The sequence below is a fragment of the Gadus morhua genome, chromosome 2 (genome assembly GCF_902167405.1).
Source record: "Gadus morhua chromosome 2, gadMor3.0, whole genome shotgun sequence".
In the NCBI taxonomy this organism is placed as follows: Eukaryota; Metazoa; Chordata; class Actinopteri; order Gadiformes; family Gadidae; genus Gadus; species Gadus morhua.
In genome coordinates this window covers 28,398,455-28,423,627 of record NC_044049.1, presented here as the reverse complement: position 1 = coordinate 28,423,627, position 25,173 = coordinate 28,398,455, and the positions used below count along the sequence as shown (strand labels likewise).

The 25,173-nt window shown below is 50.1% G+C and overlaps 1 protein-coding gene across 1 annotated transcript in view; it reads right to left on the bottom strand.

Annotated features, from left to right (window-relative positions):
* rbfox1 (RNA binding fox-1 homolog 1) overlaps positions 1 to 8,300 on the bottom strand; it is a 42,790-nt gene extending 34,490 nt beyond the window's left edge. Inside the window, exons 1-6 of the mRNA XM_030347193.1 lie at positions 8,173 to 8,300; positions 5,767 to 5,907; positions 5,066 to 5,119; positions 2,847 to 2,939; positions 647 to 707; positions 213 to 257 (exon numbers count right to left, since the gene is read on the bottom strand). Coding sequence (XP_030203053.1) covers positions 213 to 257; positions 647 to 707; positions 2,847 to 2,939; positions 5,066 to 5,119; positions 5,767 to 5,907; positions 8,173 to 8,250 — 472 coding nt within the window. The 5' untranslated portion in view covers positions 8,251 to 8,300. The remainder of the gene's footprint in view (positions 1 to 212; positions 258 to 646; positions 708 to 2,846; positions 2,940 to 5,065; positions 5,120 to 5,766; positions 5,908 to 8,172) is intronic.
* Between the last annotated feature and the right edge of the window lie 16,873 nt (positions 8,301 to 25,173).

The window sequence follows — 25,173 nt, the reverse complement described above, 5'->3', positions numbered from 1 at the left end:
AGCATATACTAAAGCCAAACATATAAAAAAGGAGGCAAAGGACAAGAGAGAAGAGTGCTTAGATATCTATATATATATACAGAAATATATAGGCAAAACGATATATCTATAATATAATACTTCACCAGCTCACCATCTTTTCCTTTCATTATAACATTTAAAGTACTTTTTCATCTAGTTCCTGCAAGTGGAACGAAAAGATTTGTCTTTACCTGCATAGAACTCTGGACTGTAGACCACTTGGTTCAGCTTCCAGCCTAGAGAGAGAGAGAGAGAGAGAGAGAGAGAGAGAGAGAGAGAGAGAGAGAGAGAGAGAGAGAGAGAGAGAGAGAGAGAGAGAGAGAGAGAGAGAGAGAGAGAGAGAGAGAGAGAGAGAGAGAGAGAGAGAGAGAGAGAGAGAGAGAGAGAGAGAGAGAGAGAGAGAGAGAGAGAGAGAGAGAGAGAGAGAGAGAGAGAGAGAGAGAGAGAGAGAGAGAGCGCACATACGATTTAATGTGCTATAAAACATTTGAAGGACAGTTTTGTTCAACATCCCTCGTGTGTTTTGGATTAAAAAAATCAGAAGAATAATTGAATAGATTCAGGTTTACTTCAAAACTTGGAAGTAGTAAAGTGAATCCTCCCAGACAGCGTATGGGCGTCTCACCGTTTGCATAGGGGCTGACCGTCTTCTTGTTGGTCATGACCCGCGCCGTCGCATTGTTCACCTGAGGAGACAGCAGGCTGTGAGGACGGACACCCAGGGAGTCAGGCTCCATGCACGTCTCCAAGGGCCCTAGGGACGACTCCTATAGGGACATCTCTTAGAGGAAGGTCTCCTAGAGGGGGATCTCCTAGAGGGACGTCTCCTAGGGCCCAAGGGACGTCTCCTAGGGGCCAAAGGACGACTCTTAGGGCCCTAGGGACGACTCCTATAGGGACATCTCCTAGAGGGACGTCTCCTAGAGGGACGTCTCCTAGAGGGACGTCTCCTAGGGCCCAAGGGACGTCTCCTAGGGGCCCAGGGATGACTCCATGGGTCCTTGGGATGACTCATATAGGGACATCTCCTAGAGGAATGTCTCCTAGAGGGACGTCTCCTAGAGGGACGTCTCCTAGGGCCCAAGGGACGTCTCCTAGGGGCCTAAGGATGACTCCTAGAGAGAAGTCTCCTAGAGGCCGAGGGAAGTCTCTTAGGGGCCGATGAACCACTCTTAGAGGGACGTTTCCTAGAGGGACGAGGTCCCCAGGGCCCCTCAGACGCTTCAGAACATGAGCAGCAGCTCTCATTGGTCGTTACTCAGCAACACGTCCACTGAGGGAAAACAAAACAAGCTAAACCTTTTTCTTTGCAATTTAGTTTTGAACAGTTTTAAACGGCATGCTTCCACCCTTTGAGTGACACATCAGAGATGAAACAAATGCAAGAGATGGAAACGAAAAGATGTGAATGATGATGTTATGATGCATGCACCTTTGGGTGTTTGGAGGAAAGACACGGGACGACAAAGGAAATATCATCAAGAGACAATGTCCATTGTGCATGTCCAATCTGAGACCAAGCCACATATGCATTCACACTCAGAACATCAGCCTTCCCAACGTCAATCAAAGGGATGAAGAGAAGCAGAAGAACCACGACCAAACCAGGGACCGTGTCAGAGCATGTGGAGCGAATCATCCATTCAACTGATCAGCCAATCAAATCATTCCAGCTTCAAACCAAGTGCTGAGGAGGTCAGGGATGATCCATGAAAGGACAGAAAGAACAGGGAGACAGACGTCCACGCACTCACAGAGCAAGAGACAAGGTGCAGACTGGTTCTCACTCCTCTCTCGCTCTCAGAGTACTCAAACACACGTCGGCACGACGGAAAACATATACATGTGTTTATAAACCAAATCATACGGCATGAACCCAGTCATAATCAATACGAACAAAAACAGTCAAACGTGGCAACGCTTCACGGGGAGAGAGAGGAGGAGGTGCTGGCAGGAAGGCTCACTTCACACTTACCATTCCCAAACCTTTATGTTATTTTGGCCTCGCCCACTTGTTTGCCTACTGTAACCATGGTAACTGTGTCGAGTGGGTGAAGAGGGTGGGGGCGCTCTACAAGCTAATGTTGGATGGAATGGTGGAGAGGGGGGAGATGAGAAAGGGATAAGCAGCACCTTACTCAGGAGGACAAATGACTCGAGATGAATTTCAGCTCTCAACAGACACACTGACAGAGCTCACAGGTCGGGTCAGATCCAACAGTCATCGCTTTCCACTTATTCTCATCACAACATAGACATTTCCTTTGGAAAAATGCTTGAGAATCTGCTGCTGAAACCGAAATATGAGAGTAAAGAGTCATGAGGATGAAGAGATATTCTGTGGTTGATTCCCGTTCAGATTGAGCCTGAGAGACATACTAAAATGTCCTTAAGAGGAAAGGTTCCTCATTGGATTCATTCTTCTGTTTTTAAGCATTAGCAAACTTTAATCTCTTTTCAGAGAAAGTCCCTCAAGTGTGTTCTCCAATTTTAATCATTTCTCCGGGGACCGGGTTCAGGAGCCGCTACTATCTCTGGGGGGTTAGAGTTATAAGTTATTGCTCAGTACAGTCCAGACAGTATCGGACGTTAATGTTAACAGGGGACTTGTTGCACTGAGCTTCTGGATAGAGTTGCGGGTGGGTCGAGATTCTCAACACCATGATGTCACTGAAGTGTGCTGTTGATGCCGTAAAGCACACACACAAACCCACACACACACAAATGTACACACACATATACATTCAAACGCATAAATACGAACACACAAATATACACTCAAACACACACACACAGCAGTCAAAAGGGGAAAAGCAAAGACCCACCTCTATTTTGCGTCCCTCGACCACGGTGGCGTGCAGCTTCTCTCGGGCGCGGTCTGCATCGGCGATGAGTTCAAAGGTCACAAAGCCGAAGCCCTGAGGGACGGATCACAGAGGGACGGATCACAGAGGGACGGATCACAGAGGGACGGATCACAGAGGGACACAGAGGGACACAGAGGGACCACAGAGGGACGGATCATAGAGGGACACAGAGGGACCACAGAGGGACCAAAGAGGGACCACAGAGGGACCAAAGAGGGACACAGAGGGACACAGAGGGACCACAGAGGGACACAGAGGGACCACAGAGGGACCACAGAGGGACACAGAGGGACCACAGAGGGACCACAGAGGGACCACAGAGGGACGGATCACAGAGGGACCACAGAGGGACCAAAGAGGGACACAGAGGGACACAGAGGGACCACAGAGGGACCACAGAGGGACCACAGAGGGACACAGAGGGACCACAGAGGGACGGATCACAGAGGGACGGATCACAGAGGGACACAGAGGTACCACAGAGGGACCAAAGAGGGACACAGAGGGACACAAAGGGACACAAAGGGACACAGAGGGACACAGAGGGACACAAAGGGACCACAGAAGGACACAGAGGGACCACAGAGGGACACAGAGGGACACAGAGGGACCACAGAGGGACACAGAGGGACCACAGAGGGACACAGAGGGAAACAGAGGGACGGATCACAAAGGGACACAAAGGAACACAGAGGGACACAAAGGGACACAAAGGGACACAGAGGGACACAGAGGGACACAGGGATGTGACCACAGAGGGATGTGACCACAGAGAGACACAGAGGGACCAAAGAGGGATGTGACCACTGAGGGACTGGGTTAGGTTACCTTCAGACCAGTTCACCCAGAACATCAAACTGGGTTGCCAAAGTCCTTCTGAGAACTTCTTGACCGATGATTACAAGTCATCTTAAGATTTTAGAATTGAATAGAATGGAATAAAATTGTTTAACATGTCCTGCCTTTGAAAGATAATCCTAAACTAGAAGATAGAACCAGGATAATCCTAAACTAGAAGATATAACCAGGATAATCCTAAACTAGAAGATAGAACCAGGATAATCCTAAACTAGAAGATATAACCAAGATAATCCTAAACTAGAAGATATAACCGATAATTCTAAACAAGAAGATATGACCAGGATAATCTTAAACTAGAAGATAGAACCGGGATAATCTTAAACTATAACATAGAACACGGATAATCCTTAACTACAAAATAGAACCAGGATAATCCTAAACTACAAAATAGAATCAGGATAATCCTAAACTAGAAAATAGAACCAGGATAATCCCTAGGTTCTACGTAGGGCTCAGATCAAACACAGTACGACTTTCATTATTATTTTATTAGAGTAATCAAGGTTCTAAATTAACTTTTTGATTACCAGCCAATCAGAATTTCCACTAGCCAAATTATTTCCAGTAAAAAAAATCCATTTAATCCTGAAGCTCTCGTGATGACTCCGGGCACGCTTATGGTCCTTTACAGCCTCGACTTTAAAATGATTCGTTCCCACCACGTAATTGTTTGTTCTCTTTTTATCTTTTGCGTACATGCGGCAGTCCTTTCAAAACATGACGACATTTTCGTGATCAAACACAAGCCATTCACGACCTGTCAGCCATTTGCCATTTAACCTTATTTTTTCATTTTGCACGCATTGTTGTTTATATTCTCAATCTCATCCCCTGCCTTCTTCCTCTTCTCGCCCCCAGACGTCTGTCCAACCAACCTCCGCCGCATTTAGTTTAAGTTTAGGCTACTTTTTAAATTACTTTAGCTAGCTCCCTCCCTTCTTTTGACAGTTTCTGCTCCATTCATTAATTATTTTTCTTCTTCTTCTTCTTCTTTGTGTTTTCTGTTTCCATGGTTTCTCACGCTGGTTGGTTGCACTGCCTGTGCGCAGCCAATGGGCATTTTATACGCCATCACGCAGCATCACGACAGTGTTCATGGGAAATGAAGTCAGTACTTCCCAGGGGGCAAGAACAGTAGAGCGGCTCTGACTAATATGATTGCCTCATGCATCACCGGTCAAACTGGCTAATACGTTTTTATTAACAACCGCCAAAATTATTTTTAACCTGTATTTGGCGGGTTGGCGGGTGTTAATTTAGAACCCTGAGCGTATTTACATGACAGCTAGGTTTAGACACAGAGGAGGAATTCTTACCTTGGAGCCGCGCTCGTTAAAGATGATTTCCACATCTAAGATTTTGCCAAATTGCTGAAACCGAAAAAGAAAGGAAATAAGAAAATCAACAAATATTATACGGAAACATGTATGGTGGCTCCTAGGGGTAACACTTTTGGTGTGTTCCTTAATCCTCGGACACCAGCCTTCCCACTTTTCACGTCATTTCCGGTCTCGGAGCATTTATAGCATTCCTGTTTGTCTTAAGCCTCTTCAGCAAACCAGCCCGAAAACAAACAACACAACTTTACATTGTATTGCACGCACAGCAAGACCGTGCAATGCAGAAATTGGTGACCGGAATAAAGTAGCAATGTAATCAAGTGTGTAAGAGTATTTAAAATCGACATTAAAATGACCAACGTGGTACAAATACAAAGAAAATAAATCTCTTCACGGGCACAGCCATTTTAGTTCGGAGCGTCATAACTGTTCTCGGTCTGCTCACAGAATTCAGAGAGACGATGACAAGAAGGGGCCGTGCCTCCAAGAAATGCCGCAAGAAAGCTGTGAGCTTTCCCGACTTCTGAATCGGAAGTCGGGCGTCAGAGGATTCAGGAACACACTATTGGAGGAGGCCCCTAGAGGAAACACTCAGAGGGGGGCCCTCAGGTCGATGAAGAGTGTTAGACAAGCGGCCCCCACCTGGAGGTCAGAGGTCACTAGGGGCCTGTACTCACGCCAAACATCTGCCTGAGATCGGGGTCCCTGAACCTGAAGGGGATGTTGGAGACGTGGAGCCTCTTTGGCGGAGCTTTACAGTCGCTGCTCTCCGAGGGGGTCTGGGTGTGGAGGTCCGACGGTAGCGCCTCCTCTGTCTGCTGCAGGGGGGGCACAGTACCAGGGATTAGACCAGGGAACCAGACAGTACCAGGTTACTCTTCTTGGATGATCCTGTACACACACACACACGCACGCACACACACACACACACACACACACACACACACACACATACAAAAAAACACACACACACACACACACACACACACACACACACACACAACACACACGCACGCACACACACGCACGCACACACACACACACACACACACACACACACACACACACACACACACACACTTTGCAGGTTTAGAGACAGAGAGAAAATAATGAGAGAGAGACAGTGAGAGAAAGGGAGGAGAGAGAGAGAGAGAGAGAGAGAGAGAGGGAGAGAGAGAGAAAGGGAGGAGAGAGAGAGAGAGAAAGGGAGGAGAGAGAGAGAGAGAGAGAGAGAGAGAGAGAGAGAGAGAGAGAGAGAGAGAGAGAGAGAAGGAGAGAGAGAGAGAGAGAGAGAGAGAGAGAGGGAGAGTGAGTGAGTGAGTGAGTGAGTGAGTGAGTGAGTGAGTGAGTGAGAGAGAGAGAGAGAGAGAGAGAGAGAGAGAGAGAGGAGAGAGAGAGAGAGAGAGAGAGAGAGAGAGCTGAACGAGAGACAATAATACAAGTTATGCAAATTACTGAACACTTGAGCGATGCATTACTTTTAAAAAGAACAAGAGTAACACAGAGAGAGAGAGAGAGAGAGAGAGAGAGAGAGAGAGAGAGAGAGAGAGAGAGAGAGAGAGAGAGAGATGGAGTGACAGGGGGAGAAAGAGAGGTAGAGAGATAGGGAGACACAGAGGTAGGAAGGAGAGTGAGGAAGGAGATGGAGTAGGAGAGGGAGAGAGATAGGGACGTAGGAAGGAGAGGGAGAAGGAGAATAAGAGGGAGAAGGAGAGAGATGGAGAGAGAGAGGTAGACAGAGGCAGGAAGTAGAGGGAGAAAGAGAAAAAGAGGGAGAATGAGGGAGAGAGAGAGGTAGGAAAGAGAGGGAGAAGGAGAGAGAGAGGGAGGAAGGAGAGGGAGAAGGAGAGGGAGAGAGAGCGTAAGAAAAGAATGCAAACAAAACAGCTGATGAGTACCAAGGCTAAGAGAAGGGCTGATGTGTGTGTGTATGTGTGTGTGTGTGCGCGCATGTGTGTGTATGTGTGTGTAGGTGTTTAAATTGGAGACAAAAAGGCTGACGTGGGTGGGGGGTGATGAGATTTCCAGATGTACTTTTTCTTCCCTCCCCCAGAGAGAGAGAGAGAGAGAGAGAGAGAGAGAGAGAGAGAGAGAGAGAGAGAGAGAGAGAGAGAGAGAGAGAGAGAGAGAGAGAGAGGGGTAAGAGAGGGAGAGAGGGTAAGAGAGGGAGAGAGAGAAAGAGGGGGGGGTAAGAGAGAGAGAGAGAGAGAGAGAGAGGGAGAGGGGAGAGAGAGAGAGAGAGAGAGAGAGAGAGTTGTGTTTGAACCATAAGGAGCTGGATTCGCTGTAGAGGCCGAGTGTTGCAGACTACAAACGTAAACATTTAAAAACTTCAAGAATAGAAACGGCTTAAAGATGCTTTATATACTGCACACACACACACACACACAAACACACACACACACACATACACATGCACAAAGATTTAGATCAGCATGTTTTGGGCTGAGAGTTGTAGGCAGCAGGGGGCGCTGTCCTCTCGGTCCGTCCCTGATTGTGTTAGAAAGAGAGTTGTGTGTGTGAGCGATGTTGTGTGTGAAATGCTTCACACACTGCGGCGTCATACTCTTAGTGTCCTGGACGCAGAACCCCCCGTCCACGGGAATAGCAAAATCCACCTCTGGTCGACGGAGAGTGTCCTAACCCTGTGGCGCTATCGTTCAGGGGTCGGAGACGCCCAGACAGGGCGTCTGACGACACACCGACGCACAGCGACACACACGACACACATGACACAAAATGAAACACACCGACACACACGACATACCAACACACAGAAACACATACGAAACACACCGACACACATGACACACCAACACACAGAGACACACAGCGACACACAGCGACGCACAGCGACGCACACCGCACCACCAGGTCCCTCGGCTAGTCGTCACAGAGTCTACCAAACGGCCCCTTGGCCAACGGACGCACGCCGCCGGGGCGACCTTGGACCGAGCTCACATCACGGGGGTCAGAGGTCGGCAGGAGCCCCGTCTCCACGCGGTCGGAGTCGGCCGTTATCTACACTTCTGCATTTACACATCAAGATCTAGATATAGATATGAGGAGGAGGGAGCTGTTACCGTGGCGATGCCGGCCGACGCCCCCCCGGCTCCGTCCGGCGGCCCCGTGTCTCCGAGGCTCTGCGGCGGGGGGTACATGCTGAGCTCCCTCCCGGGCGACGGCCCCCCCGCGTGCTGCGCCGCCCCCGGGTGGGGGTGCTGCGGGTGGGGGTGCTGTGGGTGGGGGTGCTGCGGGTGGGGGTGCTGCGGGTGGGGGTGCTGCGGGTGGGGGTCCTGCGGGTGGGGGTGCTGTGGGTGGGGCAGCTGCGGGTGGGGGTGAGAGGCGGCGTACTCGGGGAGGGGGAGGGGGCTCTGGCAGGGGGGGGCGTACTGGGCGGGGGGGTAGACCTGGGCCCTGGAGGGGTCCGGGCGGGCCGCGGCGTCCTGAGGACCCTGCGGACAGAGAGAGGTCAGAGGTCAGAGGTCAGCAGTCGGGGGGGTGGGGACCAAAACATGGATCAGGTTATGATGCTTCAAATCATCGTAGTGGTGGTGGGGGTGTGGGGTCCCTGAAGCTGTGGGCCACTGATCCACACAGAAAACACACCACACCATAAGATAGCAAACACACCATACCATGTGACACCATGGGACACCATGTGACACCATGTGACACCATGTGACACCATGGGACACCATGTGACACCATGTGACACCATGTGACACCAAACACACCACACCATGAGACACCATGTGACACCATGGGACACCAAACACACCATACCATGTGACACCATGTGACACCATGTGACACCAAACACACCACACCATGTGACACCATGTGACACCATGGGACACCATGTGACACCATGTGACACCAAACACACCACACCATGTGACACCATGTGACACCATGAGACACCATGTGACACCATGGGACACCAAACACACCATACCATGTGACACCATGGGACACCATGTGACACCATGTGACACCAAACACACCACACCATGTGACACCATGTGACACCATGTGACACCATGTGACACCATGAGACACCATGTGACACCATGGGACACCAAACACACCATACCATGTGACACCATGGGACACCATGTGACACCATGTGACACCAAACACACCACACCATGTGACACCATGTGACACCATGTGACACCATGAGACACCATGGGACACCAAACACACCATACCATGTGACACCATGGGACACCATGTGACACCATGGGACACCAAACACACCATACCATGTGACACCATGGGACACCATGTGACACCATGGGACACCAAACACAGCACACTATGTGACACCATGTGACACCATGTGACACCAAACACACCACAGCATGTGACACCATATGACACCAAACACACCACACCATGGGACACCATATGACACCAAACACACCACACACCGTGTGTGACACCGTGTGTGACACCGTGTGACACCGTGTGACACCATGTGTGACATCGTGTGACACCGTGTGACACACTACACCTCACACAATCAGCATGGATCCTTAAATGCATGCGTCCCGTTTCGGCGGGCTGTTACGGACGTGTTCCTGTCCACCTCTGGGTTCACCAGCAGATGCTTAGTTAATCGCCGTTAACTAGCTCAACTAAACCTGAGAGTCACCAGGTAACTCAGACGCTGGTGAACTCACTCTGCTCTCAAACCATCAGAGGCTGAAGCTCCACTTCTCCACCACCTACTGACGTTTAATTAGTCTGAACAATTAGAGACGTGATTAAGAAGAGCCTGACGAGGACAGTCAGCTCCACACACACACACACACACACACACACACACACACACACACACACACACACACACACACACACACACACACACACACACACACACACACACTAAGATGTGAACCTGAGGGGCGGTTCTGTTTGATAAGGACAGATCTCTCCATCCTGGAGGCGGCGGGGTTATCCACTCCAGCGTAATGGTGACACACACGCACACAGACACACGCAGACACACGCAAACATGGACACAGACTTGTTTACGCACACACACACACACACACACATTGGCAAGACATGCACAAACACTCACATAAAACATAAACAGATAAGAACACACAACATGAACAGAGCCGCACATCGACCAGACACAGGCCCGGCTACACAATGAACCGGACCAAGACCAGCGCAGTGAACAAGGACCAAACACCCGGCTACACAATGAACCAGACCAAGACCAGCGCAGTGAACAAGGACCAAACACCCGGCTACACAATGAACCAGACCAAGACCAGCGCAGTGAACAAGGACCAAACACCCGGCTACACAATGAACCAGACCAAGACCAGCGCAGTGAACAAGGACCAAACACCCGGCTACACAATGAACCAGACCAAGACCAGCGCAGTGAACAAGGACCAGACACAGGCCCGGCTACACAATGAACCGGACCAAGACCAGCGCAGTGAACAAGGACCAGACACCCGGCTACACAATGAACCAGACCAAGACCAGCGCAGTGAACAAGGACCAGACACAGGCCCGGCTACACAATGAACCGGACCAAGACCAGCGCAGTGAACAAGGACCAGACACAGGGCCGGCTACACAATGAACCAGACCAAGACCAGCGCAGTGAACAAGGACCAGACACAGGCCCGGCTACACAATGAACCGGACCAAGACCAGCGCAGTGAACAAGGACCAGACACCCGGCTACACAATGAACCAGACCAAGACCAGCGCAGTGAACAAGGACCAGACACAGGCCCGGCTACACAATGAACCGGACCAAGACCAGCGCAGTGAACAAGGACCAGACACCCGGCTACACAATGAACCAGACCAAGACCAGTGCAGTGAACAAGGACCAGACACAGGCCCGGCTACACAATGAACCGGACCAAGACCAGCGCAGTGAACAAGGAGCAGACACAGGCCCGGCTACACAATGAACCAGACCAAGACCAGCGCAGTGAACAAGGACCAGACACAGGCCCGGCTACACAATGAACCAGACCAAGACCAGCGCAGTGAACAAGGACCAGACACAGGGCCGGCTACACAATGAACCAGACCAAGACCAGCGCAGTGAACAAGGACCAGACACAGGCCCGGCTACACAATGAACCAGACCAAGACCAGCGCAGTGAACAAGGAGCAGACACAGGCCCGGCTACACAATGAACCAGACCAAGACCAGCGCAGTGAACAAGGACCAGACACAGGCCCGGCTACACAATGAACCAGACCAAGACCAGCGCAGTGAACAAGCCTCAATGTTCACAAGATGCTCTCACGAATACGAGTTAAACACAAACCAAGAAGACAAATCCAATATCTGGGATTCCTCTTAATTGGCCAAGGTTCTCTTCAAGCAGGTAGCAATGCATTACGGCAATATAAGATATAATATATCAAAGTATGAAATAAGACATGTGGCAATGCCACTGTTGTCTGTCTTAAAACCTTTGATTCTGAACGTTAGAATCATTTTGGGTATATATAAATAATTGTGTATTTTTGTTTGAGTTTGATTGTGTGTGTATGTGTGTGTGTGTGTGTGTGTGTGTGTGTGTGTGTGTGTGTGTGTGTGTGTGTGTGTGTGTGTGTGTGTGTGTGTGTGTGTGTGTGTGTGTGTGTGTGTGCAGGTTGGCTATGAAGAGCCAGGTTCTTGCTGTACTTCAGATTTCAGCCATTACTAAAGAGGATCAGGAGGGGAGGCAATGGGGGGGACGAAAGGAAAACCAAGGAGAGAGAGGATGAGAGAGAGAGGGAGAGAGAGAGAGAGAGAGAGAGAGAGAGAGAGAGAGGGAGAGGGAGAGGGAGGGAGGGAGGGAGGGAGGGGAGGGGGGGGGAGGGAGAGGGAGTGAGAGAGAAAGTACATCTTGGCTCAGACTAAATTGTCTGGTGTGTGTAATGGGAACCACATTTAGAGGCCTGAAATATGCTTTACGTGGCAGTGCAACAGACTCGTGACACACACACACACGCACACACACACACACACACACACACAAACACACTCACACACACTCTTACTTTATCTGGGATACACCAAGGAACCCAAACACACAAAGAGTATCTCTGCGCTAACGTGGAAGCGATGGCTCATCAATCTTTAAAAGATTGAAAGGTGTTTGGTAACCGCGACGACCCAGGAGGGGACGGCAGGACTAATGATGAACCATCACACCTGCACCCAGGAGGTGAGAGGAGGACCCCAACACCTCCTACGTTCCTCTGCTCCTCACTACCACACAACACACATCCTATCACACAATCACACAACACATGTCCTAACACACAACTACACAACACACTTTCTAAGACGCAACCACACAACACACGTCCTAACACACAATCACACAACACATGTCCTAACACACAACCACACAACACACGTTCTAACACACAACACACTTTCTAACACACAACCACACAACACAACGCAACACACGTCCTAACACACTTCCACACAACACACAACCGTAGCCTGCGAAACACAGCATGCTCAGAGAGAGAGAGAGAGAGAGAGAGGGAGGGAGAGAGAGAGAGAGAGAGAGAGAGAGAGAGAGAGAGAGAGAGAGAGAGAGAGAGAGAGAGAGAGAGAGAGAGAGAGAGAGAGAGAGAGGGAGGGGGAGAGAGAGAGAGAGAGAGAGAGAGAGAGAGAGAGAGAGAGAGAGAGAGAGAGTCATGGAATCAGAATCCCACATACACACATCACGCACACAAACACAGACACACACACGCATACACACACAAACACTCCTCCATACAGCGAGCACAACAGCCTTGAGAAGCGCAGTTACAGTTCAGAGGGAGCTCATGATTAAGGAGAGAGACGAGGAGACGAGGAGCCGAGGGCTAGGAGACGAGGAGCCGAGGGCTAGGAGCCAAGGAGCCGATGGGAGGATAGGAGCATGCAGGAGAAGCGGTCTACCTGCTCTACCATCCTGTGAACCGCGGCCGGCTGCACTAGTCTCCACCGCGGCAGCGTTGCCTCCGAGAGCCTCAGCGAGAAGCACCTCTCTCCGCGTGGACGCTGCGCATGTGAGCTGGAGTTAGTGGGCATGTGTGTTCAGAAGGAGGAGGAGGAGGAGGAGGAGGAGGAGGTGCCACAAGCCTGTGAATGCGGTGTTAAAAAGAAAGGTTTTCACATTCTCGGTTTCTCCCTCCCTTCAGATTCCTCCCGTCTTACCAGCCATCGTTGCCTCTGAAACCTTCTAGTATGATGCAAATGGACCGTTCCAGAGACGTCTTCTAGATGGACGCACGCATGCATGTAAGAGTGTGTGTACATGTGCATGTGTGCGTGTGTAATATTTATGCATGCTCCTTTTGTTCCAGGGTATGACTTCTATTTTGGTGTTTCTAGCGGACCAATGAGCAGAGCACAAGCCTCTTTCTGCTCTGCACTTTTAACGGTCTTTAAACTCTTTTAAGTCACCCCCTCTCCCCCTCCTCCCTCTCCCCTCCCTCCCCTCCCCCTACCACCTCTCTCCCCCCTCTCCCTTCCCCCCTCCCTCCTCTCCCCCCACCTCCTCCCTCCTCCCTCTCCCCTCCCTCCCCTCCCCCTACCACCTCTCTCCCCCCCTCTCCCTTCCCCCCTCCCTTCTCTCCCCCCACCTCCTCCCTCCTCCCTCTCCCCTCCCTCCCCTCCCCCTACCACCTCTCTCCCCCCCTCTCCCCCCACCTCCTCCCTCCTCCCTCTCCCCTCCCTTCCCACCCCCTACCACCTCCAACCCATCTCCCCCCTCCCCCCTGCACAGCATCCCCTGGTGTTAAAATAACTGCAGGGTTTTCTGTGCTGGGTGGTGAGTGGTCTCCTCACTGCCTCCTGCTGTCCTTAGAGGAGCACCGAGGGGAGGAGGGTCCTCACAGCCTCCTGCTGTCCTTAGAGGAGCACCGAGGGGAGGAGGGTCCTCACAGCCTCCTGCTGCCTAGAGGAGCACCGTGGGGAGGAGGGTCCTCACAGCCTCCTGCTGCCTAGAGGAGCACCGTGGGGAGGAGGGTCCTCAGAGCCTCCTGCTGTCTAGAGGAGCACCGTGGGGAGGAGGGTCCTCACCGTGGGGAGGGTCCTCACAGCCTCCTGCTGCCTAGAGGAGCACCGTGGGGAGGAGGGTCCTCACCGTGGGGAGGGTCCTCACCGTGGGGAGGAGGGTCCTCACCGTGGGGAGGAGGGTCCTCACAGCCTCCTGCTGCCTAGAGGAGCACCGTGGGGAGGAGGGTCCTCACCGTGGGGAGGAGGGTCCTCACCGTGGGGAGGGTCCTCACAGCCTCCTGCTGTCTAGAGGAGCACCGTGGGGAGGAGGGTCCTCACCGTGGGGAGGGTCCTCACCGTGGGGAGGAGGGTCCTCACAGCCTCCTGCTGCCTAGAGGAGCACCGTGGGGAGGAGGGTCCTCACCGTGGGGAGGAGGGTCCTCATAGCCTCCTGCTGTCCAGAGGAGCACTGTGGGGAGGAGGGTCCTCACCGTGGGGAGGGGGTCCTCTGAGGAGCACCGTGGGGAGGGGGTCCTCTGAGGAGCACCGTGGGGAGGGTCCTCACCGTGGGGAGGGTCCTCACCGTGGGGAGGGTCCTCACCGTGGGGAGGAGGGTCCTCACAGCCTCCTGCTGTCTAGAGGAGCACCGTGGGGAGGAGGGTCCTCTGAGGAGCACCGTGGGGAGGGGGTCCTCTGAGGAGCACCGTGGGGAGGGTCCTCACCGTGGGAGGAGGGTCCTCTGAGGAGCACCGTGGGGAGGGTCCTCACCGCGGGGAGGGTCCTCACCGTGGGGAGGAGGGTCCTCACCGTGGGGAGGGGTTCCTCTGAGGAGCACCGTGGGGAGGGGGTCCTCTGAGGAGCACCGTGGTGAGGGTCCTCACAGCCTCCTGCTGCCTAGAGGAGCACCGTGGGGAGGAGGGTCCTCACCGTGGGGAGGGGGTCCTCTGAGGAGCACCGTGGGGAGGGGGTCCTCTGAGGAGCACCGTGGGGAGGGTCCTCACCGTGGGGAGGGTCCTCACCGTGGGGAGGAGGGTCCTCTGAGGAGCACCGTGGGGAGGGTCCTCACCGTGGGGAGGAGGGTCCTCTGAGGAGCACCGTGGGGAGGGTCCTCACCGTGGGGAGGGGGTCCTCTGAGGAGCACCGTGGGGAGGAGGGTCCTCACCGTGGGGAGGGGGTCCTCTGAGGAGAGACACATCCCGCTCCACAGGACAACACACCCATTCAGCCTCCCTGAGTGGACGCGTCTCTTTCTGTCCCCCTCACCGGTCTGATCCTGTTCCAGGGTAGCAGTGGAGGGTTAGAGGTTAGAGTTAGAGGTGGAGACATGAGGAGTGAACAACAGCTGAAGGTGGAGACCGACCAGACCCTCAGCTGATTTCTACAACCTGAAGAACGTTCCCCATCACTGGGGAACGTTCCACTCACTCTGACCACTCACTCTGGTCTTATCTCTCTCCTCCTGTCACCCCGTCTCCATCTCCTGATGGGGGCTTCTGTTGGACAAGGTGATCTTCATGCTTACATACTGACACATGCACGCACGCACGCACGCACACAGGTACGCACGCACGATCACACACTCACACACAAGCATACAAATAGCTACAGCTACATTCTCTCTCCCTTTCCAACCACAGGATGACATTTTGAAAGATGAAAACAGCAATTTGAGGTCACACAGACAGTGACACACACACACACACACACACACACACACACACACACACACACACACACACACACACACACACACACACACACACACACACACACACACACACGCTAGCCAGCCACTCAGGCCCACGCCATGAGCTCCCCCAGTTCTCCACGGCTCCTCCTGTGATTGGATTCATGAGGTTTCCGAGGTGACAGGGAGCAGCATCGCTCCGTGGCTCATCTCAAACCAGCCCTCCACTGAAGTGACCACGAAGGGCTTCTGGAACAACGCCAGGCTCCTCCTTGTGGAGGTGAGGAGAACATACTGGGATTATCCACTAAACAGACTGGGATTATCCACAAAGCATACTGGGATTATTCACAACGCATGTCAGAGCTGTGCTCAAAGAACAACTGTTGCCTTTGAGTCAAGGGTAGAAATAAAACCCACTATCATCAGCAGGCCGGCCAATAGGAGCTCACTGCAGATCAGCAGGCCGGCCAATAGGAGCTCACTGCAGATCAGCAGGCCGGCCAATAGGAGCTCACTGCAGATCAGCATGCCGGCCATTAGGAGCTCACTGCAGGTCATCACGCCGAGTAATAGGAGCTCAGGTCACCACACCAGCCAATAGGATCTCAGGTCCTCACACTGAGGGGAGGGAACCTTTCTGCTCCTCCTGGTTCTGATTGGACTGTGGTGGCAAGAACATGAGTGGTGGTGAACTTAAACCAAAACCACTCCAAGTTTGTACTGTAGTACTAACCCTAACCTCTGGGTGGCAGCAGAAACATTTTAACCAAGATGATCAATTGATCCCTCACTACGGGTTTGTTTTAGGTACAGGCAGGATGGATGTCATAATCAGGGGGTCATTCTGGGATTTGGTTGGTCAATACTAAAGGTTAAAATGTGCAAAGTATGCAAAGTTCGGCGGTCAATAATTTCTTTGATAAGTGATTGCATAATTGACTGCTTTTGTGCCTCTGATTCACGTCTTTCGTACCACTCCGCAATTAGTCCGGTAACTTATCAACCCCAGCGTATTCGATTGCTAAGGGACGTCAATGTCTTTGGCAAACTATTTCTCTGCTGATCAACGCTACGAGACGGTACCCCCCCCCCACAGAACACAGTACCCCCCCCCCCCCCCCCACAGAACACAGTACCCCCCCCACAGAACACAGTACCCCCCCCCCCACAGAACACAGTACCCCCCCCCCCACAGAACACGGTACCCCCCCCACAGAACACAGTACCCCCCCCCACAGAACACAGTACCCCCCCCCCACAGAACACAGTACCCCCCCCCACAGAACACGGTACCCCCCCCCCCCACAGAACACAGTACCCCCCCCCCCACAGAACACAGTACCCCCCCCCACAGAACACAGTACCCCCGCCCCCACAGAACACAGTACCCCCCCCCCACAGAACACGGTACCCCCCCCCCACAGAACACAGTACCCCCCCCCCCACAGAACACGGTACCCCCCCCACAGAACACAGTACCCCCCCCCACAGAACACAGTACCCCCCCCCCACAGAACACGGCCCCCCCCCCCCACAGAACACAGTACCCCCCCCCCACAGAACACAGTACCCCCCCCCCACAGAACACGGTACCCCCCCCCCCCCCCCCCCCCAGAACACAGAACACGGAGCATCTGGGAGCTGATGTTTACACGGTGGACAACGAAGGGTCTCATATGGAAACACGCACACACACACGCACACACACACGCACAGACACACACACACACACACACACACACACACACACACACACACACACACACACACACACACACACACACACACACACACACACACACACGCACAGGGACTACGTAAGTGGCGTTCCTCATTGCAACAGCCTCCTGGAGATAGGTGTTTCTTTTTTTAGTTTCCACTCTTCAATTCAGTTAAAGGTCCCATGACATGAAAATCTCACTTTATGAGGTTTTCTAACATAAATATGAGTTCCCCTAGCCTGCCTATGGTCCCCCAGTGGCTAAAACTTGCGTTTGGTGTAAAACGCGCACTAGCTGTTCTGCTCGCCTTTGAAAAAACGGAGGCTCAAGTGCGCTGATTTGGAATGTCTGTGTTTAGGACGTCATCAAGCATCTAAGCTCCTCCCCTTACTCTGCCTGGCCCGCCCAGAGACGTTGGCCCGCCAATGAGACTCGACCGTGCGAGCGCCACATGTGTGTGTGTGAATACACACACTGTAACGCAAATGTTTCTTGTCGGTTCTTTGACGTGTCTTGTATTTCCACAACAAGACTGTCGTGGGGGTTATCTGAGCCATGGTTGAGAAGGAATTGGGGAAAAGGAACTTTGGCTTTGACTCGCTAAAGTACATGAACTGCGACATGCTGCCGGTTGCCGCGAGGCACCATCGCCCGGCAGCGGGCAGCCGGCAGCAGGCAGCGCGCGGTTCAGTCGACTTCAGGTTGATGTGAAAGCGGAAGAACCAGAGACGTCGCAGAACCCGACAAAGTCGTTTGTGATTCATAATATCGTCTGGAGGCGCACACAGCTTTTTGCCGTGATAATATGTATTATATGATATAGATATCTACGTATTATATGATATTATTTAGATATAGAGCTCCAGGACTGTAACGCAAGTGTTGTACACTTCCTTGTTATTTGGAAAACCGTTCTGCTTTTGGTGTTATGGCGCATAACCGTCGGACTCTCGTCTCTGGTATTTCTACTACGAGACTCGTAGTCGGGGTTATCTCAGCCAAGGTTGAGAATGAATTGGGGGGAAGGAACTTTTCTTGAGGAGAAAAGGGATTGTTGGCGGCGAATGTCTCCCGCTTGAGCCCCGCTGAGCCCCGCGGAAGTGCCTAAGCGCTGCCCGGCAACGATCCCTTTCTCCTCCTTGTCGCGGTTCACTCTACTTCACATTGATGTGGACGTTGAAGAACCAGGAACGTCGGAGAACCCAACGCAGTCGTTTGAGATTCATAAAATCGGCTCACACAGCTTTTGGCCGTGATAATATATATTAGAGCTGTCAAGCGATTAAAAAATTCAATCGTGATTAATCGCATTCATGTCATAGTTAACTCACGATTAATCGCGTTTAATCGCAAATTATTTTTCTATGCTAAATATCCCATGATTTTTTTGTCCCATAATTCTTCTCATTTTAATTATCTTATCAACATGGTGAAGTGCATCGGCTTGCCTTGTGCAAATGATTTTTTATTGATAACAACATTGGCATATACTGATCAAAACAGGACGATACAAAAAAAGAGCCTATAGTGCAATTAAACGACTGCTTTGAACAAATGTCATTTGAACATAGCAGTCAGGCTACTGCTTCTATGTTTTGAGCCAAAGAAAAAAATAAATATTTTTTTTTTAACGCCGTTAAAATTGGTTTGCGTTAACGCCGTTAATAACGCGTTTAACTGACAGCTCTAATATATATATTATATGATATAGATATCTATGTAGATTATATGATAATATTTAGATAGAGCTCCAGGACTTCCGTGTGTTCTAGAATATTTACAGAACACGGCTAAAGGCTGTGTGCGCCTAGCCATTGCGATACATCCACTGTAAACAGAGCGCATGGTACCGTGGCTGCCACACCCCCACCCTCCTCCTTGACCCGCCTCGCTCCTCCTCATTTGCATTATAGCTACAGACACCAAAACAGCGCTTTTGGGGGAAGCTCAATGTGCGACTGGCTCGGAGTGGCTGTAACTCTGCACCACGGCTGAATTTCGGGAAAGTCTTTGAATACTGTGTTAGTTGCCCACTAACACCTATATTAAAGAATACATAAAATAGCATGTCATGGGACCTTTAAAACGCCTCTCTGTAGGTCAACGGAGGCCGTCCTGCACCCCCTTCACAGAGACTCACGGCTCCAGTTTGGACTATCCTGAGTGCTGCGCTTTTGACGTTGGCCGATGTAGGCTACGTCAGAGTAGTTCCATCACCTAAATTGTCAATCGATTAGACACTTTGTGAGTCACTGGTCGGATATTTCAGAGTTTGCTTTTTTTTTAGTCCATGGTTTGCTTGCTTAACTGCCACCCTGTATATGTTTTTATCTCAGTAGTAATCATTTTTTATTAATTTTATTCATAGGTGGTATCCATTTGATCAAATATTCTCTCAAAGCAGGGGAAACGTGTGTATTTGCTGTCTCCTTATTTCATGGTGTCCTTGAGAAGGAGATGGGACATCTGACATAATCTGTCAGATGTCTATTAAATGACAGTTGACCAAGACGATTCTATATATGCTTCTTCTTGAATTGCTTCATGTTTTAGTCGGCAGATTGATTAGCTCACGTTGTTATGGCACTGAAAAAGCCCTCAGCTGATCGAATAATGCCAGCGGTTATTTTTAAACTGAAAATTAGCACAATTTTTTTTTTGGATCAGAACAACAAGATTTTTTGGCATCAGAAGTTTTATAAAAATGATGGGTCCCTGAAGGTGAGACAACATAGTTTAGTGCTCCATAGTGGTCTGTTTCTCATAGTATTTGACTAGTACATGTTGTACTTGTTGATTTTTTTGCATCAGAAGTTTTATAAAAATGTATGTTGATACAATTGATAAAATTGTATGGGTCCATGACAGTGAGGCGACATCATTTAGTGCTCCCGAAATAGTGGTATGTTTTTCATATTATTAATCTAGTACATGTTGTACCAATGTGTTTCAGTAACATCTTCAGGAAAATATGGTCATTTTTGAGTGAAACTTACACAAAGGAAATTTAATATACCTCAAATTTGTTATTCCAGCTCACATCCATTGATTATTCCTTCACAGACGGACCCAAGGTTTCATCCTGGATGGCAAATACTACCGTCATCCACCAGCCGGCGACGGAGAGCGCCCGTTGAACCCCAATCAGCGAGATGGGAGACACCTGGCTGGACAGCCAGGAAGACACTTTAAAAGGAGCACGAGGACTGACATTTGGGAGGAACGGGAGCGAGGAAGAAGGAAGCGCTCGGGTCTGCGAGCGACACGGGCCCACGGAGGCCATAGAGACCGTGAGTATAATCTGTCTAAGATGTATGCAATAAATGTAGAGTGCGGCTTAAACCTTGCTTAACGTGTGATTCATACCTGGAACCCGGCTCATTGGGGGAGCGGTGTACCACAGTGTCTATATGCTGTGTACCTATGGTGTGTATCTGTCGTGTGTGTGTGCATATGGTTTGTATCTATATGTTGTGTGTGTGTGTGTGTGTGTGAGGCGGTGACTCTAGTTTAACCAGTGAATGAGTCTCTCTGGTCTCTTTGAAAGCTTCCTTCTCACACACACACGCGCACCCACTCTCACTCGCGCGCATAGTGAGGTGAATTGAATGAAGACTTTTTTCGTTTTGAAGTATGAATCTAAATCAGTCAAATCAGACTCATCCCTTTAATTAAACTGAGGGAGGTCATTTAAGATCAAACATATAGCTGAAATAGCCTGTCACTGTTACAAATGCGACCAGAGGGTGCCGAACCTGCGTTGAGTTTCACTAATTAGCCCACCTGCTGCAGCTCGCCTATCTGATTTAATGGAGATGGTAGATGTGGGACAGTGCCCAAGTTTGGGGACCATGAGTAAACTGTTCCTTCCTTCCTTCAAAGGTCTATCATGGATATTTAACTGCAGTTCTGTGAGTATCCCAACTTAACCATGAAGATGAACTGCAAACTGTAAGTCATAAGTTTCTCATTACTCTTGGGCACATTGATGTATTTTTGCTTCCTGGTGAGTTAGCCCGTTTCCTGATAGTTGATCTGAGTATTAAGGATGTTTTATTGGTTCATGGGTTACTTAGGTGTTTGGTTTATGTTTGTTTTAATGATTTGTTAAAATGGTTACAGGCTCCAAGTTGTTGTTGTAAGCTGGAGTAATGGGTTGGGTTCTGATATAATCAGTCTTCTTTCCAGCTACTCTCCTGAGCTCTGCATCTTCATCACATCAGTGTTGATTTACTGATGAGGCTGTGGTCTGAGTGAGCGGAGGTGCATACTGGGATACAGAGCTGTCTGAAGTCTACAGGACTGTAGACAAGCCCCCTAAGGGGAAACCGAGTGTTTGAGAAACCGTCGTGACGTCAGTGACATGGACTGGAATGTTCTTTAAAATGGACTCAGGGATTCAGAAGGAGAAACGCCAGGGGGAGATGAGGGGGTTCCTCATCTCAACGACTAAAACACAGCTTCAGTCTGACACGGAGAACCATGGAACACGTTCAACAGTCCCCTCCAGGCATCGTGACTCCTCAGGAACAGTTTCATTTCCATGAAGGTCTTATTTGGGGCCATCCCCAGATGGATCCTGCTCCTCAAGAGCCACCGCCCTCCACTGGGTTGTCTTCTGAACAGATGACCTCCTTCCTGTCATCCGGCTGACTAAAGCTGTACTGTTTGCATTTGTGAAGGCCCCTCATTCAGGAAACCACTGGACTACAAAGACATGACTTCAGAGACGTTGAATCAACCTGGGACACATTTTGTAGACGCCAAGCATAATCCATCACCAATGTGGGACGCCACTGAAGAATGTTGTACATAAGTAAACGTCTCTGGAGACATTGGTTGTTCTGTTCTGGGTGCCCTGGCAGGAGAACTGGGGGGGGGGATGATGGAATGTTATTTGGCATGAGGTTTTTACCCTGCATGATTGTTTGGCCTTTTATGGCCCAGTGGTGTGTGTTTGGGTTTGACATGAGATGGATGATTTTTGAGCTGTGTGTGTGTGTGTCCCCCACTCACACCTGGCATGGGGTTCTACTTGCCTGTCCTGGGTTCTATGTGTGTCCGGCTTGCTTTGACAGTGATTATGTTCATACAGGGGTCTGTGTGATTGGCTTGGGATATTGGAATGGTCAACTAAATCATACCTGATGGACGGCCACACGTTTACTTAAGGGCCTCCAGTAGACATGAAGAGCCCTGAGCAATGCTCCGGAGCGATATCCAACACACTGGGCAGGAAGGAGTATCCAAATCAAGTGTAAAAGGGGCGTGTTCAGATCAGTGACTTCAAACTAGGATTTCACCAATCAGGATCAATGGAGGATGGACACCTAAAGGCATTCCACAAGGAGAGTCTGACGTTGGAAAGGGACCTAAATGGATATTCAAGATGACCTTCAGACCTGTAATGAGACGGCTCTTCCTACCTGGCTGGATTGATGGAGAGCCCTGTGGATCTTGTCTTGCTCTCAGTTGCACGTCTTCTCAGGATGAACTGTATTTGTTTCGGACAGGACTAGCTGAACGATTGTTTCCCTTAAATCAGAACCAATCCGGGAACTCTAGTGCGCTCGTCGAGCTGAAGTTGTGCTCTTCAGCTGAGGTGGTAAGGAAACCTAAACTGGGGCTTCAAGGTGTAAAGAGGAGAATGTTTCAAAGTGTTCCATGGTACTCTGATGAAGACCGTCGTTGTGTTCCACTGGCTGAGAGGAAGAACCTCACATCTTCTTCTTGGCCTTTCTCCTCTGAGAATCCTGGCGCCATCTTGAAGGATATTCCAGCTCATGCAACTGATGTCACGACAGATTCTCAAACACTTGGTTTCTCCTGAGGAGCGCGTCTATGGAACTGAAGACTTCAGACGACACTGTATCCCAGCATGCATCTCTGCTCACTCAGACCACACCCCCATGAGTAGAATGCAACATTCTAGTGATGGAGATGTAGAGGGAGTAACGAGGGAGGAGACAAAGGTTATTAGAACACAATGGAATGTCAAGTCTGTAAATCTTTAAACCATGAAGATGGTTGGATAGTTCAGGAATTGGGCTTCTTTTTATTATGGGCAGTCCTTTCACTCAGATGCCCGCTTCTCACTGGAGCTGTACATGTGTTGGCTGGCTGGCGTGATTTGGTGATGAGGCGGTCAGGGTGACGTTGCAGGGCTATGGTCGGTTCTCTGTGAGCTCAACGTTTAGATTTGCTTTGTATGGTTTGTACCCTGAATAATCTAGATAATTGTAAAATGTAGACACGGTTTTGTATTGAATGATTCCAGGATTTAATGTTTAAAGTTGTTGTGGGACGTACATGGTAGTTTGGTTCTTCGTACGGTTTTGAGTGATATAACTTGTACACACTGGGTGCATAATAATGTAATGTACACTGAATAGTAGTAATGACTGACAGCAACAAACGGATCTCCTCAAGGTAAGTCTGTTGGCTGTGTTTTAATGAAGACCATCGCTGGACTTCAGGATCTTCCTCCGTTCAGCTCAAGGTGAGGCGCTGGTTCTGTTTTTTCTTTGGTTGGTTCCGGCCGGAATGTTCGGATTCCAGTCGGACGGTTTGTGCTTCCCGCCGTGGAAGGTTCTGATTGCGGTCAATCGATTTAGTTCCAATGGTTAGCATAGAACGTTGTAGTCTTGACAACCATAAGAAACCACCTGGCTGTTAGTTGGACGGGAGTCCCCTGAGGGAATCTGGCGGAACGTTCTGGATTGTATTTGCGTAACCTCGAGTCGTTGCCAACGGAAACAATTTTTCAGTCGGTTTCCCTTGGGAATGGTTGCTCCTATCTTAAACCACTTAAGTTTGATATTAAATACATACTGACACGTACGTCGTACAATATGTTGACTATTTATCATGGTTGCGCCGTACTTTGAACCACGATGACGTGACGGGACTCTCACTGCGTACAAAACAGCGTTCTACTTGCGGGCCCATTTTTGACATCAGTGAAGGCTGATAATCATTTCAAGGTGGAAGATAATTTGACATTTCTTCAGAGGAACCCAGCACCTGATTCTGGTTGAGTATATTTGATTTAGTATCGATACTGCTTAGTGTTCTTTGTTACTTCAGCTTTTATACTTTCTAAATATCTGCTGTCATTAATTGCCACAGAAGTTAAACCCTACCCAATGGAATGACGTTAAACAACGACTTTGGTGCAGAGTTACCAACTGGATAATATCAAACCTAAAATAATGGCCATCCTTCCCACATGTTACAGTAGAAGATACTCTAGAACTGTACAAGGTTAAAAAGGTAACGTGTAGTTTGTCCCAAGGTGTCTGCCTCCTCACCCAGAGCAAGACCTCCACCTCCTCACCCAGAGCCAGACCTCCACCTACTCACCCAGAGCCAGACCTCCACCTCCTCACCCAGAGCCAGACCTCCACCTCCTCACCCAGAGCCAGACCTCTACCTCCTGTCAGAAGTCTTCCAGAACAGGTCAGTACTCTGGTGTGTGAGTAGTCTTCTTAGGTCAGTTTAAATGCATGGCCTGAACCACTTCTTTAAACTTGTGGACTGCTCTGTCTTCATTCCCAAGAACGGCATGCTCATGTCTGGTCTCAAGTCTTTTCTAGCCTTGAGTTATAAAATAGTAGTTCAATTAATTATGTAACTCTGTTTCGGATGAGTCAATTAAGGTTATTTTTGGGCAAATGCTGATATAAACCTG